This window comes from Anolis carolinensis, chromosome 1 (genome assembly GCF_035594765.1).
Source record: "Anolis carolinensis isolate JA03-04 chromosome 1, rAnoCar3.1.pri, whole genome shotgun sequence".
Taxonomy (NCBI): Eukaryota; Metazoa; Chordata; class Lepidosauria; order Squamata; family Dactyloidae; genus Anolis; species Anolis carolinensis.
Window position 1 is genome coordinate 357,928,613 of NC_085841.1, and position 17,395 is coordinate 357,946,007.

The 17,395-nt window shown below is 39.9% G+C and overlaps 1 protein-coding gene and 1 long non-coding RNA gene across 7 annotated transcripts in view; one reads left to right on the forward strand and one right to left on the reverse strand.

Annotated features, from left to right (window-relative positions):
* Window positions 1-17,395, reverse strand: part of lrrc9 (leucine rich repeat containing 9) — a 54,929-nt gene that overhangs the window by 232 nt on the left and 37,302 nt on the right. For all 5 annotated transcript variants that reach the window (XM_008116723.2, XM_062968602.1, XM_008116724.3 and 2 more), the window contains 8 exons: window positions 17,074-17,204; window positions 15,403-15,511; window positions 14,806-14,945; window positions 11,604-11,740; window positions 10,193-10,410; window positions 9,152-9,220; window positions 7,576-7,701; window positions 1,731-1,926 (listed from right to left, as the gene is read on the reverse strand). In XM_008116723.2, the coding sequence (XP_008114930.1) occupies window positions 1,731-1,926; window positions 7,576-7,701; window positions 9,152-9,220; window positions 10,193-10,410; window positions 11,604-11,740; window positions 14,806-14,945; window positions 15,403-15,511; window positions 17,074-17,204 (1,126 nt within the window). The remainder of the gene's footprint in view (window positions 1-1,730; window positions 1,927-7,575; window positions 7,702-9,151; window positions 9,221-10,192; window positions 10,411-11,603; window positions 11,741-14,805; window positions 14,946-15,402; window positions 15,512-17,073; window positions 17,205-17,395) is intronic.
* Window positions 1,730-12,462, forward strand: LOC134295605 (uncharacterized). 2 transcript variants are annotated; one of them, XR_010002233.1, is made up of 5 exons: window positions 1,730-1,867; window positions 3,366-3,481; window positions 5,299-5,444; window positions 7,588-7,814; window positions 12,076-12,346. It is a non-coding gene; the product is annotated as an uncharacterized LOC134295605 (long non-coding RNA). The 2 variants fall into 2 exon arrangements; XR_010002232.1 differs by having other exon boundaries at window positions 5,299-7,814; window positions 12,076-12,462.

A 17,395-nucleotide genomic window follows, 5' to 3' on the forward strand; every position in this document is an offset into this window, starting at 1 on the left:
AGAGCCAACTCACTGCAGATTCAGGCTCTTGACTTATTTCTGCCAAACTGGAAAAAAAATAGACTACAGGAGGCAAAGATCATATTTACATGCCAGGTATCAGGGCTGCATTTCTGTGTGTGTGCGTATGACATTTCTAGCATCTTATAGGCAAGCTTCCACTCTGGAAGTCTTCAGGAAGAGCCTGAAAAGATGGCTCTTCACTCAGGCTTTTGAATAAGTACCACCCATTTGTATGATAAACTTACTGTAGTAGCCTCAGGGTTCACCCCCTTTTTAAGGTTCTCCCCCATGATCTTATAGCACTTTAACTTCCACCATGTTTACAAGTCTTACTTAGTGCACTTTTACCCAGTTCGTTTGTATGATTCTATTGCTGTATTTTAACTTGTGTTTTATTAATGGTTGTCATTTTATGTCTTTTTAAATTTTCATTTGCGCGTCGTTCAGTACTTGATGTTATTATACTTTTGTTCTGTATTTGTAAGCCGCTCCAAGTCCCCACGGGGAGATGGAGGCAGGGTACAAAAATAAAATAATAATAATAATAATAGTCCCCTTGAGTCCCCTTCGGAGGAGATAAAGCGGGGTATAAACAACAACAACAACAACAATAAGCATATTGGAGGACCAACAATCAATCAGTTAATAATTTTATTTATATGCTGCTTTCCCATCCCATCTACACTGTATATTTAATGCAGTCTTTTTCATGTTAGGATTGACTTGAGAAACTGCAAGTCGCTTCTGGTGTGAGAGAGCTGGCCATCTCCAAGAATATTGCCCAGAAGACATCCAGATGTTTTATCATCCTGTGGAAGGTGTCTCTCATGTCCCCGCATGGGAAGCTGGAGCTGACAGACAGAAGCTCACCCTGCTCCCCAGACCTTTTGGTCAACAGTCCTGCCGGCACAAGGGTTGAACCCATTGCGCCTCCAGGGACTCCATTTAATGCAGTTTGGACGACATTATATAATCACTGTAGACAGGCATGGGCAAATTTGCAGCCAGTAGGCTGCTAGGAATTGTGGGAGTTGAAATCCAAAACACCTGGAAAGCCGAAGTTTGCCCATGCCTGCTGTAGACTCATATTATGCAGTTCAATGCAATTAAACTGCATTGTATCAGTATAAATGGGGCCTGGGACTAAGTGCTGTAGCAGAAACCAGACTAGGCTGCCTGAGAAGAACCACATACATTACCACTCACATATATTGACATCTGTTGTGGTATCCATCAATACAATAGCAGTATCACAGGTATAGATAACAACCTTGACTCTCATCTTGAAAGAAAGTCAATAATTAATAAATAAAATATATGGACCAAACTTTCAATTTAGTTTGGTACTGATTAGAGTAGTCCAACTTCTTCAAGGAAAGCAAAGAACTTCCACTTTTATTAAAAACTCTGTGACTTGTTTGATTCCACTTTGGGGGACATAAGTAAATTAACAACAATAATTAAATCTGGATTAAAGAATTTGAGTGCAGGAGCCCAAAACTGATTGATTCATCCACCCAGCCCTTGCATTTGTTATGCAGTCAAACATGTTAATGATGAAATGAGATCCCCCACCCACCCCCATCACAACTAGAAAGCTTTTGCTTTGCTTTTTTGATGTCACACGGTTTGAGGTCATCCAAAATGTCACAATGGATTGCTCACCATCATGAGAAATGGCCAGATGCAGTGTGAGATCAAGAGCATGATGGTCCATTGGCACTCACTTTTGCTGGTCTCGGTTCCAACCGGTTCGTCAGCAGAATGAGGAAAGATGAAATCAGTGTTGTACAGATGACTGACGCCTCCTGATAGGCTTACATTGGCAATGTTGGCGATCTTCATGGGGCAAGGTTTGGAGAAAGTAAGTTGCAATCCGGAAAATGCTGAAGAGTCTATTGGAGAGTTAGCTGAAGGAAAGATCTACATGATAAGAGGCAAAATAGGTCTCATTTCTCCATCTAGGAAACACCATAAAGAAAAAAAGACGACCTACCTAGTGATATTATAAAACTAGGCTGGGATAGAAAAAAACAAGTGGATTATGTCTAAAGGTGAAGGATAAGCCCTCCACATTCACTGAGGTTAGGAGCACAGATCCTAATGAATGTAAAGAATCATTAAGAAATAGCTACCTGAGAAAACACCTCTCTATAAATGTCTAGGTCATTTCAGATAAGAGAGACTCAACCTATACTTAGAAACGTTGACTGAGAGTTGAGAACTTCAGCTTTCATGCCTTTTCTTCTTCCAGTGTAGAAGGGCATGAAGTGAAATCTCTCAGTTGCCACAGACAAAAGCCTGCTGAGTTTATGCAGAGCTTTGGGGAAGAAGACTCAGGCCACTTCTATACTGCCATATAATCCAGATTATCAAAGCAGATAATCCACATTATCTGCTTTTTACTGAATTATGAGTCTACACTGTCATATAATCCAGTTCAAAGCCAGTAATCTGCATTTTATATGGTAGTGTAGAAGGATCCTCAGTGGGCTAAATTCAGAGGACCATATTAGATCTACTTTCTGAAATTTCCCTTTGCCATGTCCTAGGGGGTTCCTTTGTTTTTGTGGTATGATAGAAAGATCTGTTACGCCTTGCAATCGCCCTAGCCAAGCTGAGCACATATCCTTGAAAACTTTTCTTTGACCGTATACAAGAGTTGACAAGTTGGCATTCAGAAAGGGCAACTATTCAGTGTTAGTTCAATTATGCAGCATTACATATTTATGTCAAAGCTTTCAGGGAACTCAAGAGGTGATACAGAATGTTACTCTAGGTCACATGTGTCAAACTCAAGGCCGTGGCCGAATCTGGCCCTCCACCTCATTTCATGTGACCCTCCAGATGTTGGACTACAACTCCTGTATTCCTCATCACTAGACATCATGACTACAGCTGATGGGAGTTGGAACGTAGTAACATCTGGAAGGCTGCAGTTTGTTCTCTTGAGCCAGGAGAGTGAGGTTTGAATTTAGATACGAGGCTTGTGGATATGACGTCCGACATCAAAATATCTTTTAACCTTTCCCAAGCTCTGGAGCACTGGCGTAGACTGGTCCATGAGGTCACAAAGAGTCAAAAACGACAAAATGAATGAAGAAGAGAAGAAGAACCTCAAAACCACAAATGCTGTTGAATTGCAATTCCCATTATCCTCAGTCCACATGGCAGATAATCAAAGATGGTGGGAGTTGTTCTTCAATATCATCTGGGTATCCAAATTGGGTACAAACTAAAATTATAATTGGCCCTTTGTATCCAAGGATTCTCCATCCATGGATTCAATGGCCCTTTGAAGGCAACCATAAGGCTGATGATAAGGCTCCTTGATGACAATCAGTTTGATAACCCTGCTCTAGGTCATGGATGGAAATAACATTAAAGAAGCTGCTATGGTTCCAACACCAGCATAACATCAGAAGTGGATCTGAAAATCTCTTCAGGACAACATCCTTGTCACCAGGACAAACAATAGGTGAGATGAAGAGAAAGAATGAGGCCTGTATGTCCTACCACTTTAATTTTTCTGTCCTTTTTTCTCCAGGGCAACTTGTTTGGAGCTCCATTTTTTGAAAGTATCAAGCAGGCCCAGATGAAAATTTGGGAGTACAGTGGAGTCTCACTTATCCAACATAAACAGGCCGGCAGAACATTGGATAAGCAAAAATGTTGGATAATGAGGGATTAAGGAAAAGCCTATTAAACATCAAATTATGTTATGATTTTACAAATTAAGCACCAAAACATCATGCTTTATAACAAATGGATAGAAAAAGCAGTTCAGTACACGATAACGTTATTTAATAATTACTGTATTTATGAATTTAGCACCAAAATTTTGCAATTTATTGGAAAAATTGACTACAAAAACATTGACTACTAAAAGGCAGACTGCGTTGGATAATACAGAACCCTGGATAAGCAGAGCTTGGAAAAGTGAGACTCTACTGTATTTCTATTTATCGTGTCAGAAGCGAACCGAGGGTATAGTTGTAATGTATGTAAAAACACAAAGTTAAAACACTTGGCATTGTACAAAATGTCCTTTGACCAGTAGCTGGCCACTTGAAGTGCCTCTGGTGAAGGTCCTCCATTGTGCATGTGGCAGGGCATTGTAATAGGTGGTCTGTGGTTTGCTCTTCTTCACACTCGCATGTCGTGGACTCCACTTTGTGGCCCCATTTCTTAAGGCTGGTTCTGCATCTCGTGGTGCCAGAGTGCAGTCTGTTCAGCTCCTTCCAAGTCACCCAGTCTTCTGTGTGCCCAGGAGGGGGTCTCTCATCCGGTATTGGTTCCGGGTTTTAACCTGCCACTTTTGGATTCTCACTTGTTGAGGTGTTTCTGCGAGTATCTCTGTAGATCTTAGAAAACTATTTCTTGATTTAAGGCGTTGGCATGCTGGCTGATATCCGAAAAGGCGGTGGGCCGGAGATGTCAATGCCTTGGTCCTTTCATTATTGGCTGCTACATCCCGGCAGATGTCAGGTGGACCAATACTGGATAAATAGTATAATTTCTCCAGTGATATGGGGCGTAGCCATCCTGTAATAATGTGGCAAGTCTCATTAAGAGCCATATCCACTGTTTTAACGTGGTGAGATGTGTTCCACACTGGGCATGCATATTCAACAGCAGAGTAGCAAAGCGTAGGAGCAGATGTCTTCACTGTGTCTGATTGTGATCCCAAGGTTGTGCCAGTCAGCTTTCTGATGATATTATTTCTAGCGCCTACTTTTTGCTTGATAGTTAAGCAGTGCTTCCTGTAAGTTAGAGCACAGTCCAGGGTTAACTCCAGTATTTTAGGAGTTACCCTACAAAAATCTGGGAGTATATACTATGTAAATTTGGTACCAAAAGATGGGCTTTAGGGCCTGTTATATATCACAGGCAGTGGGAAACTGGATAAATTTAGGTCAGGATTTTTGGAAATCATGAACAAAGAGGAGGTGGATTTACAATCTATGGATTATTTGGTGTACTGTGTTGTTACTCTTTCAGAGCGGAAGCTACATTTTGAATTTTCATCTCATTTCCAAGCATCTCTGGGCTTTGTCTGACAGCACTGGTAGAAAATAAGGTGCTAATTAAGTTATTTCCATCTGTGTGAATTTTCTTGTGCATTTAACACTCAGAGTATTTTTGTTTTAAAAAAAGAACCATAAGATCTTGCTTCTGAACTTTCTAACAAGCACTTAGGGAAGAACACACTGGATGTCATGAAGAGAATGGGAAGAAATTGTGTGTTGTTCCACTTCGGTTGTCTAATGAGATAATGCCTCTTTTCTGTTCCAGCTAAGGAGGTTGAACATCTTCACTGAAGCTTTCTGAAAAACAGGAGATTCCTCTAAAGCGCAGAGAGCGTTATCACTTTTCCCCCAGCTGCACTAATATTGCCATGTTTTTTATTTTTAAGTGATGTCCAACGTACAGAAGCACAGGTCAGTTTGGAAATAAAGCGTTTACATCGTGCAGCAATTCAATCCACAACCACTTAGAAGCCTTGTATACAAAGCACCAGCAAGTGGCAAAAACAAGTTCATTTTTGCACAGTAATCCACGGAGGAATTGGCGCTACAGACAGACATACTGCCTCAGTTGCTATGGATATGGCAGGGAATTTGGGTAATGTTTGTTGATAGGATTGGAAATTTGAGTATCAGAAATTAAGGTCAAAGGTGGAGTCTAACCTGAGAGACACATACAAATTGAAAAAAGAGGTTGAATTTCCCAGTGCAGACTGTACCTTGCTTTCTTGAAGTCTCATTTGCTTATTTTGCCTATTTGCTTTTGCTTAGTCCAATCATACGCAGGATAGCCAATCACTCATTGGATTTTTCTCCCCCTTCTGACAATTAGAGATTTTGATAAGCCTCATTTGAACACTGAGATTTCACTAGGCATTTGAACAACCTTTCAAAGCATTCTTTGAAGACATAAGGATTAGCAACCTGACCCTTGGAAAAAAGAGGGGAGAGGATGCTATTTTTTTTAGAAAGCTAATTTCTATACTTGACATAAAAACCCATTATTTCACAGAACTATATTCAGTTCTGTGTCATGACTTTATTTATTCAATGTATAGCCTACTTTTTTCTATGACTGCACTCAGGGGAACAAACATGAGATTCCCATGCAATTTTCAACAGTGGCATAGTGACAAATTTTGTGCATGTTTTGACCATGCTTTAACTTCAAAACAGAATCCAGCATAACTGATCTACCTCAATGAACTACTAACAGCAACTTCCATCTCCAGCAGAAACAGGTCTTTGGGTTCAACAGTTCCAAGGTGCTCATTTCAGACCAAGCAACCCCCAAATACCAAACTATTCACAATAAGTCATTCTTCTTCATTCACACAGTCGTTTCCGACTCTTCGTGACCTCATGGACCAGTCCACGCCAGAGCTCCCTGTTGGCCGTTGCCGCCCCCAATAAGTCATTGCTGTTGTTCATAGCCACACATTCCCAGCAACTGTAAGGACTGCAGGTAAGACCCAAGGAAATAGGGATGTCTAAAGAGAAGGTCAGATGGCTTTATCGCCCCAGCCAATCAAAAATGATCCTTTGATCCTTTGAGCTCAGATTCCACTGCATCACTTCTACTTCCAGTACATTACAGATTCCTTTAGATTCAGCAAGGCCTTGATGAAATGGGCCTCTCTAAACCAGTGACCATTTTTATTCACGAGGAGATGTGCACAAGTGAATGGCGGGAAGAGGCTTGCTAACACATACACAACCCCCTTCTGCATGTATGTATGTGACCCTCATACATGCATTGCAGTTCAAGCAGAGCTCTAAGCTGCAAAGCCCCGGTGCATGTAAAGACAACAAAGATTATGAGAAGGTCATGTCTCTGTTACACAGTACTCATGTTCTCAAAGACAAGTGTGAGCCTGCAGGTACAATGTGAGAGTCTGATCTAATGTTAAACGTGACAAGGACAGGCTTGTATTCTCGCTCGTTTCCTCTTGCACCTCTTTGACTTTGAAAGCCTCCCCATTCCATTTATTATGAACCTACTCAACAAACACCTGCTTCCTAATTCCAGCTCTTGCCAAGCAGCATAAATTCATCCCCCTCCCCTCAATTACCTTCCAGAAATCCCTCCTCTGTTCCTCCTCTTCAAGGTAAGTTCAGGAGAAAGAGGTTCCTTGAGAATTAAAAGCAAGCCGTCTGCTCGCACTCAAGGTCAGTTGGTGCTGCAGGAAAGGTGTGTTTTTTTATTAGCTCACCTTGCTAGTTCTATCAGAAAATGTTACTTTGGTGCACAGAGATAATTATTTTGAACAGATTGCAGATCCCTAGGGGGCATATGCCATCTTTGGGAACCTTGGATAGCTTAAGATAGTGGCACCATTGACTGGAACTAAACAGTGCTCATTATTGAGCTGTCATGTGAGAAAACATGGCTGCCCCCAAATGCCTGCAGAATGTAAAAAAGAAAGGGAGGAACTGAAAAAGAACACACCAATGGCAACATCTGAGCATGAATAATCATATCTTGGGTCCTTCCCCAAAGGGGAAGAGGGCTAAACTGAACCTAACTGCAGTAAACGTATTTTACTTGCTGTTCCAGCAAATGGATTTCGGCCCTGGCCCTCTCTTCTGGGCTGACGGTTATTCCATCCAACACCTGAAGCTTCGGCAAGCGATATATTAGAAGTGGACGATGGCAGATCTTACGGGATACCTGAGAGGCAGAGAGAAAGAGAAAGAGGCTGGGAGTTAAGCTGATAAACCTCCAGATTCATTGGGTTTGCATCCCTTCCTGGGGTTGAGATCCAAGCTCTACATTAGGCAAAGGTGAGGACAGATGCAGTGTACAGCAACTCACTCCTGAAAGAAGTAAGGAGATATATTTTGTCTGTACAGGCTTTGGATCAATCCAGAGCCTTTGTGCTCTCTAAATTGCAGGAAAAGATTCCACCTAAAAATGAGAAGACCTTCCTGATGGTAAGAGCTGTTCAGCAGTGGAATATGCTGCCTCGGAGTGAAGCAGAGTCTTCATTTCTGGAGGTTTTTAAGCAGAGGCTGGATGGCCATCTGTCAAGGATGCTTTGATTGTGTGTTCCTGCATGGCTGGATACCCTTGTGGTCTGTTTCAAATATGATTCTATTAATCTAAAATAAATAATCTTTAACAGGAGTTTCATGGCATATTAAAGACTTTAAAAAAGGAATAAATGTTCTTGTGTAGCAGTACACCTTGACAGATCTATCAAGTCCTGTCTAGGTTGGATTGAGTTTCAAAAATTTTGATTCCACTAAATTTGGTGCCCTTCAATGCACTGGTTATTCTAATCATCTCTCTCTTTCTTCCCTACCAGTTGATTTTCTTTAACATACTGAAGTCATGCAAAATTTTCGCTCAGATTTTGTTCCAGGGCACTGAAATGTACCTGGCATTTCAGGACAGGAGATTCACATCTATTATCTTGGCCCAAAGAAGCAAGGGAGTCAGAAATGTCCTGTGCTGCCCTATGTAATGAGCACTAAGTCTCCTTAACATGATGCAACAGTTGACCAAATTTCTGTTTGTATTTCCAGCAGTAAAACAGATTAGGCAAGGCGATTTAGCATAGAAATTACGTATGCTGAAGAATTTAGTTTGAAATTAGAATAAGAAATATTTTTGAGTGGCTTAGGCAGCAGAGCGTTTGGTTTTTGGGGCTGGCAGCAGAGCAGTCGTCAGCAAATCCTTTCTGGGGTATAACAAGAAGGGAAAAAACATCACTGTTACTTAATTCATTAAACCAGACATCATTTTTTTCCAGTTTTCTTGTATTCGCGCTTCACAAGAGTTGCTGAAAAAAATCTGATGGTTGAACTAAATATTTCCACAGCTTTCTTTGGAAAGTTACATAGATTCCCATCACTGTAGGGGGAAAGGTTCCCAGGTCTTGACCCTACTGGACAGTTTTTTATTGGTAACTCTTGGGAATGGTAAAATATAGTCATGTTTTAAATCCCAACAGTGCATTTGCAACTCTCCTCAACCCCATGCCAAACACTGAAAGCCATCTTTGTGACAGTGTCAGTCTTAATATAGCATACAAGGAGTGGCTAAATATAACCATTATGAGTTAGATAGAAAAACTTTGAAACAGAAAGTATATAATCTTCCAGAAAAATTTACTCACAGGATTTCCATATATTGAGAGCTCTTTAATGCAAGAAAGATTGTCGAGTTTTTCAAGTTCTGACAACTCCTGTCCCAAGATAAAAAAGAGTTATATTCCAGTAAAAAAATTCCACTAATGGCACGGATAGAAGTACTTTATGTAAGAATTCATATGTAATCAATCAGCCATCTGTTTATAGGCTGGAAGCAATAATGAGTGTGTTGATAAATCTGCCTGAGTATACTATGTATCATGTCAGGGGAGATACTAATTCCAGAGGCTACTTTCAAACCGAGAGCAGCCTTTTCCAATTTTAAAACAGTGCAAAAACCCTCAAATGCTACTTCCCAACCAGATTAGGACTACAGGCAAATTGTGATGAAGCGCAGCAGCAATATGTGCAAATGTGGGCCCCCATCATACTTAACATGATCATTTTCCCCAGAAGAAACCTTTATTACCCACAAATGGCTCTGAAGCAGATGGAGATCATTTTTGTCACATTTTGGTACTACTTCTTAAAAAAAGGAAGCAAACAAGAAGTGACTGGGTCATCTCCAGTTGCGAAAAAGGCATCTTGTGGTTTCAAAGCAGCTTGGAAGGACCAAATAAATGGTGAAAATGCCCCATGTAACCCAGAAAGCATTTGGGGGCTTTTTTGGCCAGGGAGGTAGCCCTCCAGGACTTCCCGTGGGTGTTAACATGACCCTATAACCTCCACCTCATTTTAGTCCCACAGTTGCAATCTTGTGGCTTTACAAATGTTATTAGATTACAACTTCCCTCAGCCTTCACAAGCACAGTCAATGGTGAATGATGAATGAGGTTGCAATCAAACAGTTATATGGAGAGCCATTACACTCTTGTTCTAATCCATTCCAACTCTATAATTTTGAAACCAATTTTGCAATCAAATAGAACTTAACTGCTAGTTTTGAGTTGACTCTTTGATGGCTGAATTGCTCCTTAAGTAAAGAAAGAGCAACACAAGGATCACAGTAACAAGAATGAAGCGTGAGAAGCCTCTTTTTCTACACGATGACATACTGTATGTTGTACCTGAATTCTATTAAGACCAAGGAAAAGCTTCTGCAGTTTGCCCAAAGGAGTCAAATTGTTCAGTTCCCGGAGCCGGTTCTCTTCCAAATGAAGGGCCACCAGAGAGCTTAGTTTGGAAAACGAATTCTCATTTATTGTTTTCACTTTGTTATGATCTAGCACCAACTCCTGTAGAAGTTGCAGACCATCGAGTCCATCAATCTGGCTAATCTCATTGCCTGGTTAAAAACAGGATGAAAGTTTGGCACAGAATGATCTGGATGAAGTCACATTGGCAAATCACGCCAAATTAAAACAAATACTGATGGTCCTTGAGTTACAAACAAATTCTTAAGTTGAATTTGTATTTTGTTGTCCAAGCCCCTTTGCCTCATTTTCATCTCCCTTTCAGAATTCACCTCACTTTCTGTCCCTGTGATAATTGGATTTTGAAAATTTTGGCTTGTTGAGGAAACAAGGATAGATGATAAAGCTTCAGTGGAGACACCTTTTGCCCATGATAATGATTCCCTTCTGAGGTGTAGATTTCTTTCAAGTCCTGTTGTCTCAGTTCATAACTATGAGTTGTTTGTAACTCAGGGATTGCCTATACACACAAATGTGCATTTACAGCAAGGTACAACTCTTTTACCTTTCTAATCCTGCTAACAATATGTTTGTAAATATTTTGGGTTTTTTTTGCCACTTAATACCTTTAACTGTAACCCTGGAACCCTTGCTATCATCATCGTCATCACCATCACCATCACCATCACCATCATCAGCATCATCAGCATCAGCATCATCTTGGTTTTATAATTTAGCACATGTTTCTGATTGAAGTTTTGTAACAACAATTATTTTGATTCTATATAAGAATCTGAGAATATTGAAGACACTAAAAAATCTTGTATAAGTCTCTGTGTATATGCACTGAAGTCACCTATTGACTGGTGGTGACCCTATTAAATATATAGTTTTTTTTCTAGACAAGTTTGCCAGTTCCTGCCTCTGAAATACATTGTGCTCTTATCCAGTGGTGTTTGGTTCCAGAAGTTTCTGGGAAAATCAAAATCCATGGAGACTTAAATCTCATTATTTACCATGTTGTAGTAAAATTGTATCCCTTATATAAAGTGGCAAAATCACTGCCATTTTTGGATCCTTTTTGGATTTTTTTGTTGATGGGGAAATAATTTTAAGTCATTGATGACCGAATCCACAGACACAGAATCTGTGGATATATAGGGCCTGCAGCACCTGGTACACATTGGGGGTCTTCCATCCAAGCACTAATCATAGCTAAGAAACATTAACTTCCATGATCAGATGGGATCTAATGCCACTAGTATCCTTTTTTACAGCGCAAGCTTTTGTGGGCATAGGATAATTCCATCAGATATACAAAATGAAGCTGATGTGTCTTCCTTACCTTGTAAAAAGAGAAACCTTAGGTTTTTTAGCCTACTGATCTGCAGCCATGCCAAATTGGTAATTCCATTGTAACCCAAATGGAGAACTTCTAGACTTTCCATTAATGGAGACAAACATTCGCTCAATCCCGCATCCCTAAAATGAAAAGAGAAATGTTATGATAATGGGTAACAAATAACCAAGTTTAACAAGGCTAGTAAGAAATTTCAATAACTCTTTTCAGAACTTTGCATCTGCACCATGGCCCTGAAGCGCAAACATAGAAATCCAGTTTCCCCAACAGAATGTCTGGTGAAAGGAAAAGGAAGAGCTAAAACCTGTCATTTGTTTTTGTTTTTTTAGTGAAAGTTTTATAATGACTCCATTGGCAAATCAAAGTAAAACAACAAAATGCAAGCCATTTCCATTCACCACTTTGCAAATGCAAGGCACAGCTAAGTCTGTAACACCTTTCTTTTCTTATATTTCAGTAGCAGAAAGCACTTCAGGCAAAAAGAACCAATTTCAGCCCCAGATTCAGCAGGTAGGTTGGAAAAACTGCCCAAACTCTGAAGATCTGGTGACAAGACTGGCTTGATGGACTACCAGGCTGGTTCAGGGGAAAGATGCCTCCTACGTTCCTATACGATGTCTAGGATTCTCGGGTAAAGTAAAAAAAAGTATGCTTTGCATGCCACAAATGCTACATTCATGCTCAATTGTAGATCTCCCAGGTCTGTCCCTATGAAGTTAAGATGGGGAGCAAAGCAAGAATTTCCCTCATTTCAAATTTGAGAGACTCCAGGGACTGGCAATCAGTCTTACACACAACTGGGCTAACTGAACCAGCCCTCTAAGTCACTAAAAAGCCAAATCCACACAGTAAATACTTTGAAAGCAAGCCAAAATTTATATTTATATATATATCACTTTTCTTCCAATGAGCTTGATACAGCATAACTACCTATCCTCCTCTTGCTTTATTCCCATAACAACCCTGTTAGGTAGATAGGCTGAGATCAAGTGCTAGTATTGGACCCATGTCTCAGTCCAATACTAACACTTGTATTGCATGGCTATAGATATGTGATATGAAACAAATATATTACAGTCATGATCTAGACCAGCCCATGATGGATGGGGATGGTAGGAGCTATATTCCAAAGGTATCAGAAGGGCTGCTGGGTGAGGAAGGTATACATAGATTTTTTTCTTCATCCTCTATTATCTCTGGACAGTGACAGTTTATTTCTTTTTTAAAATGTATAGTGCTCCATTAATTAGAAACAATTAAAACAGAGAGAGGATAAATACTGTACTATCAACAGCTCTTCAAAGAATTATCTGCCTGTACACTTAATTGCAATGCAATTCTATATATTTTTTATTTCGTGTCAAAAGCATTGCATAATAAATACATTTAAAAACGATGAAATAAAGGAAAACACAAGCAGCTAAATAGTTTTAGACCAAAGCAATTCTATATGAAGTGCACAGACATTTATGGTGGTGGCTTGTGAAAATTGTTATACACAGAAGCCTGAGATTATATCTTAAGAAGGCTCAGAGGGAGTTCTTAATTGCCTTAGGAGAAGAAAAGAAAAGATCATACTGATACTCTGCGTATCAGACAGGGGAATTAAGCAGTTTTTAATTAATTAAAGGGTTCAAGAACTTAATACCCCAACTGATAAGCCTGATTAGGGCTCGTCAAAAGATATCAGCCATACACAACCACATGCCGTCTCTGCCAGATGTGTGGGATGAAAGCACAAAAGCTCCACTGTACACCTGGACCCCCTGACCGGGAAGAAGAAAGCTGAGCAAATCGGTCTGAGTTGCAGAGACTAAGATGCTCTCAGCAGTCTGGACAAAAGGCAGGGTAGAAACTGAGACTTTGTTTTTCCATTTAGATTTCTGATAGGAATTTGCATCGGAATTCTTTTTATCTCAATCTAGGTCAGAAAATTAAAGATTTATAATCTACGTGATATCATCATCATCATCATCATCATCATCATCATCTTTATTTATACCCCGCCCCCTCTCCAAAAGGACTTGGGGCGGCTTACAACAAATATAAAATCAAGCAAGAATAAAAACATAACATATAATACAAAACAACAGAATCAAAAAAAACATCGCAAACTAAACTAACAATATCATAAGGACAAACACAGATTAAATTATGCAGACAAAACTCTGCAAAATGATATCCAGCTTGGCTTAATTTCTGGGACCCTAGTGGTAACTGGCTGAGCAAAGAACAAACAGGAAAGCAAGATAACTACATTGTTCAACTACAAACGGCCACAATTTTATTTGTCACAAATGAAGAGGCTTAATTGAGCAGCACAGGGAATGATTGCTGACATGCTACCTCCTGGCCAATGGGAACCTTGCCTGTTTGCTGAACAATACATGGCTCATATTGCCTTCAAACTGGTTATGTCCTTGGAGGCTTTACCCCCAAGGACTGTCAAAGAAACTCTGAAACTGGACAAGATAGGCATGCAGATCCAACACCCTTCCACAAACTGGATTGTGCTCCCCAAAGTTGTGACAAACTAAAGCAACAAGAATACAGAATTGCTATGAGCATGATCTTTAGCAAAAACATACATGCAATGTAGTAAGGGAAGCACTGGGATGGTGGGGAAAAGATCTAAAATCAGCCAGCAGGGTGTAGGGCAGGCCTGGGCAGGAATTGTGGGAGCTGAAGTCCAAAACACCTGGAGAGCCAAAGTTTGCCCAGGCCTGGTGTAGGGGTTTGAGCACTGGACTTCAAGACTCTGTGGACCAGGATTCGATCCCTGTTTAGCCACAGAAAACCATTGGGTTGACCTTAGGTAAGCCACTCTCTCACAGCCTCTGAGGAAGGTAATAATGGCACCCCACCATGACCACCCAGAACATATCTTGCCATGACAGGTCCGTCTTAGGGTTACTATATGAAATAAACAACTTGAAAGCACACAACAATAAACAACGGAAAAGCAGACCAGACAAGCAACTTCTGGGCGCATCTTCTTCTAGGCCTTTTTAGGAAGCCCATGAAAAACAACATCCTCTGAAGAAAATTCTAGCATACTGCCCCAGAAGTTGGAGCCCTGTTGCTACTTGGTGCAGTGCCAAACCAAACCCCTATTCTGAGTTGGGACACCAGCTTCTATAGATATAAAAAGCAGATTTTTTATTTTCAGGACTTCATAGCTACATACTTGTTGGTTTTGGAAGTCCCTTGCTGCCCATAGCCACTGGATGACACTTTCTGATACAGTAACTGCCTGTTTGTTAAGTGGCTAGAAGGTTTCTGTCTAGGGAGGATAGATTCAATGTGATTGTAGTTTAGGCAAAGAACCTGCATTTGAAAAAGAGAGAAGTGAAATTAACAGAGGTCACAACATCACTCTTTTTATTTATTAGCAAATCCACAGTTTTGGCCACTTTAGCTCTTACCTTTTCCACCAGGAATGAACATCTCTGCTTGTAGTTTTGGAAGAAATTGTTATTTTCTTATCATAAATACTGTAGTAACTGGGGGATTCTATGGCGTGTGAAAGTTGTGACTACTGGAGGTTTTCACAAGAGAAGGTCATTCTTTTGGTCAGTAAAAGAACAGGAAGTTGGGGGAGGAAAATAAATGGAAGGCACATAACAAAAGTAATCTTACTTAGTCTACAGTACTTTCTGAGTAGTTCCTTTTGACATACAAGCACAGAATGTAGTTAGGACATTCTGGAAAAATATTATTTCCAAGTTCTGTTTTAATATGCTCATGATAGGGGGGAAAAAAAGGAAAGGAATGAGTAACTCACCTTGACATTTGGGAGGAAGACCAAACCACTGAAAGATGTGAGATTGTTGTTCTGCAAATTCACAGTGGTGATATTTTTAAACTGCTCTGCTGGAACAAGGTCCACCATTCTGTAACATATTTTAAAAAGGAAAATCTTTTAGGGGAATAAAATAGTTTAGTAGATAGTACAGCAGGAATTTGATTCCAGAACCATGCGCAAATACAAAAAATGCAGTGGTGGCCCAAACAGCTGCCCTCATGAGGCATTGTTCATATTTTCTCAGCTCACTCACATCTGCTTGCCTCCTTCACCCATTGAGCAGACACCATTTCCCATAGTTCCCTCCTCACCCATCCAGCCTTCATGTTGAATACAAATAGTTCTACCTAGCAGCATTTTAAAAGTTCTTTGACATTGTTTTCCTCTGTTTCACAATTTACATCTTTTGTTACATGCCCCTAGATCTTACCCTTGACATAGCCATACATCATATCAAAATCCATATTTTGGCCTCAGTTGACTTATATACAAGTATATACAGTGTATGTGTATATATATATATATATATAGAGAGAGAGAGAGAGACCTATGCATGGTGCGTTGAATCTGTGGTATACGGTCTAGAATTAGTGGATCCAATGTAAAAGAAAAGATACACACAAACATACACACACTTTTCCCTTCAGGTTCGAGAAAAGTATTGACACAAAGTTGTATGTTTTCTGGGCTGTATGGCCATGTTCCAGAAGTATTCTCTCCTGATATTTCGCCCACATCTATGGCAGGCATCCTCAGAGGTTGTGAGGATGCCTGCCATAGACGTGGGTGAAACATCAGGAGAGAATACTTCTGGAACATGGCCATACAACCCGGAAAACATACAACAACCCTGTGATCCTAGCCATGAAAGCCTTCGACAACATATTATCACAAAACTGAATCTTATTCATCCTTTTTATTTTTATAAAACACAGTGCTTTAGTTTAGATCAGAGTGGGAAGGTGCTTTTTGTCAATGTCACAGTATTTATCCAATGACTTTTCATAATAGGGAGGAAAAGAATATTTACAATTTTTCTCACCTTCATTGAGAAAACACATGATGAAAACACTGTGACATCTTGTTGGAAAAATGGTCAACTGCCATGAGATTTTCCATACTTCTCCTAACTTTTTTTTTTTGCAAAGCATTATTTTTGTGTGGCAGTGAAAGCAAAAAAGAGGCAAAGAGGGCATTGTATGAAGGTAATAAACACCTCCTTCCACAATGATAATTGAAGAATGGGTGAAGTTTGACTTTATACCCCTGTATGTCCCAAATGGGATTCCAGACATATTTTTTGTTTAAAAAAAGTTTTCCCCCACAAAATAAATCTTCATGCAAAAATAAATGATGCACATAAAGCCCTTCCCATCATTCAAGCGCATAAAAAAAATTCTTGAAATCTCACCCAGCAGGGAAAAAACTTTAAACTATTCATTCTTGCAAGTAAGCATGATGTCAGTAAAGATCCTGTTTTCCTACATTCTAGGAAAATAACTCATCAGATTCTGTGAGGATATGAGCCATGGAAAATGTTTTCCTGAGAAATATTAGATTTTATTGCTGTGGGAATTTTTCAAGGATTTCAAAATATATAGTGGGAAAGACTGAAATAGTTTTATAATTCCTGGGCAGAAAATTACTGACCTGATCATAGAGGCTGTCCAGTTTAATTCTTCAATTTTGCTGAAGTTGGAGTGTCCCAACCTTTCTGCAACCATGTCAGCATTGAGTTTGCCACCAAATAAATCTTTAGCATTTTCAGTTTCAGCTGGTTCCTATATGGGAGGCATTTCAAAGATGATCTGAAACAACCTGTAACTTTTATTAAATATGTAGTCCCATTCTTATGGGCATATCCGCCATGTCTTCAGGGGCCCATGTACACACTAGCCAGGCTTTGGTTGCCCTTCTAAGCAGATATATTTTGAGTAAATATTCTATCCTGCCACAGGTTTGCAGGTTGTTG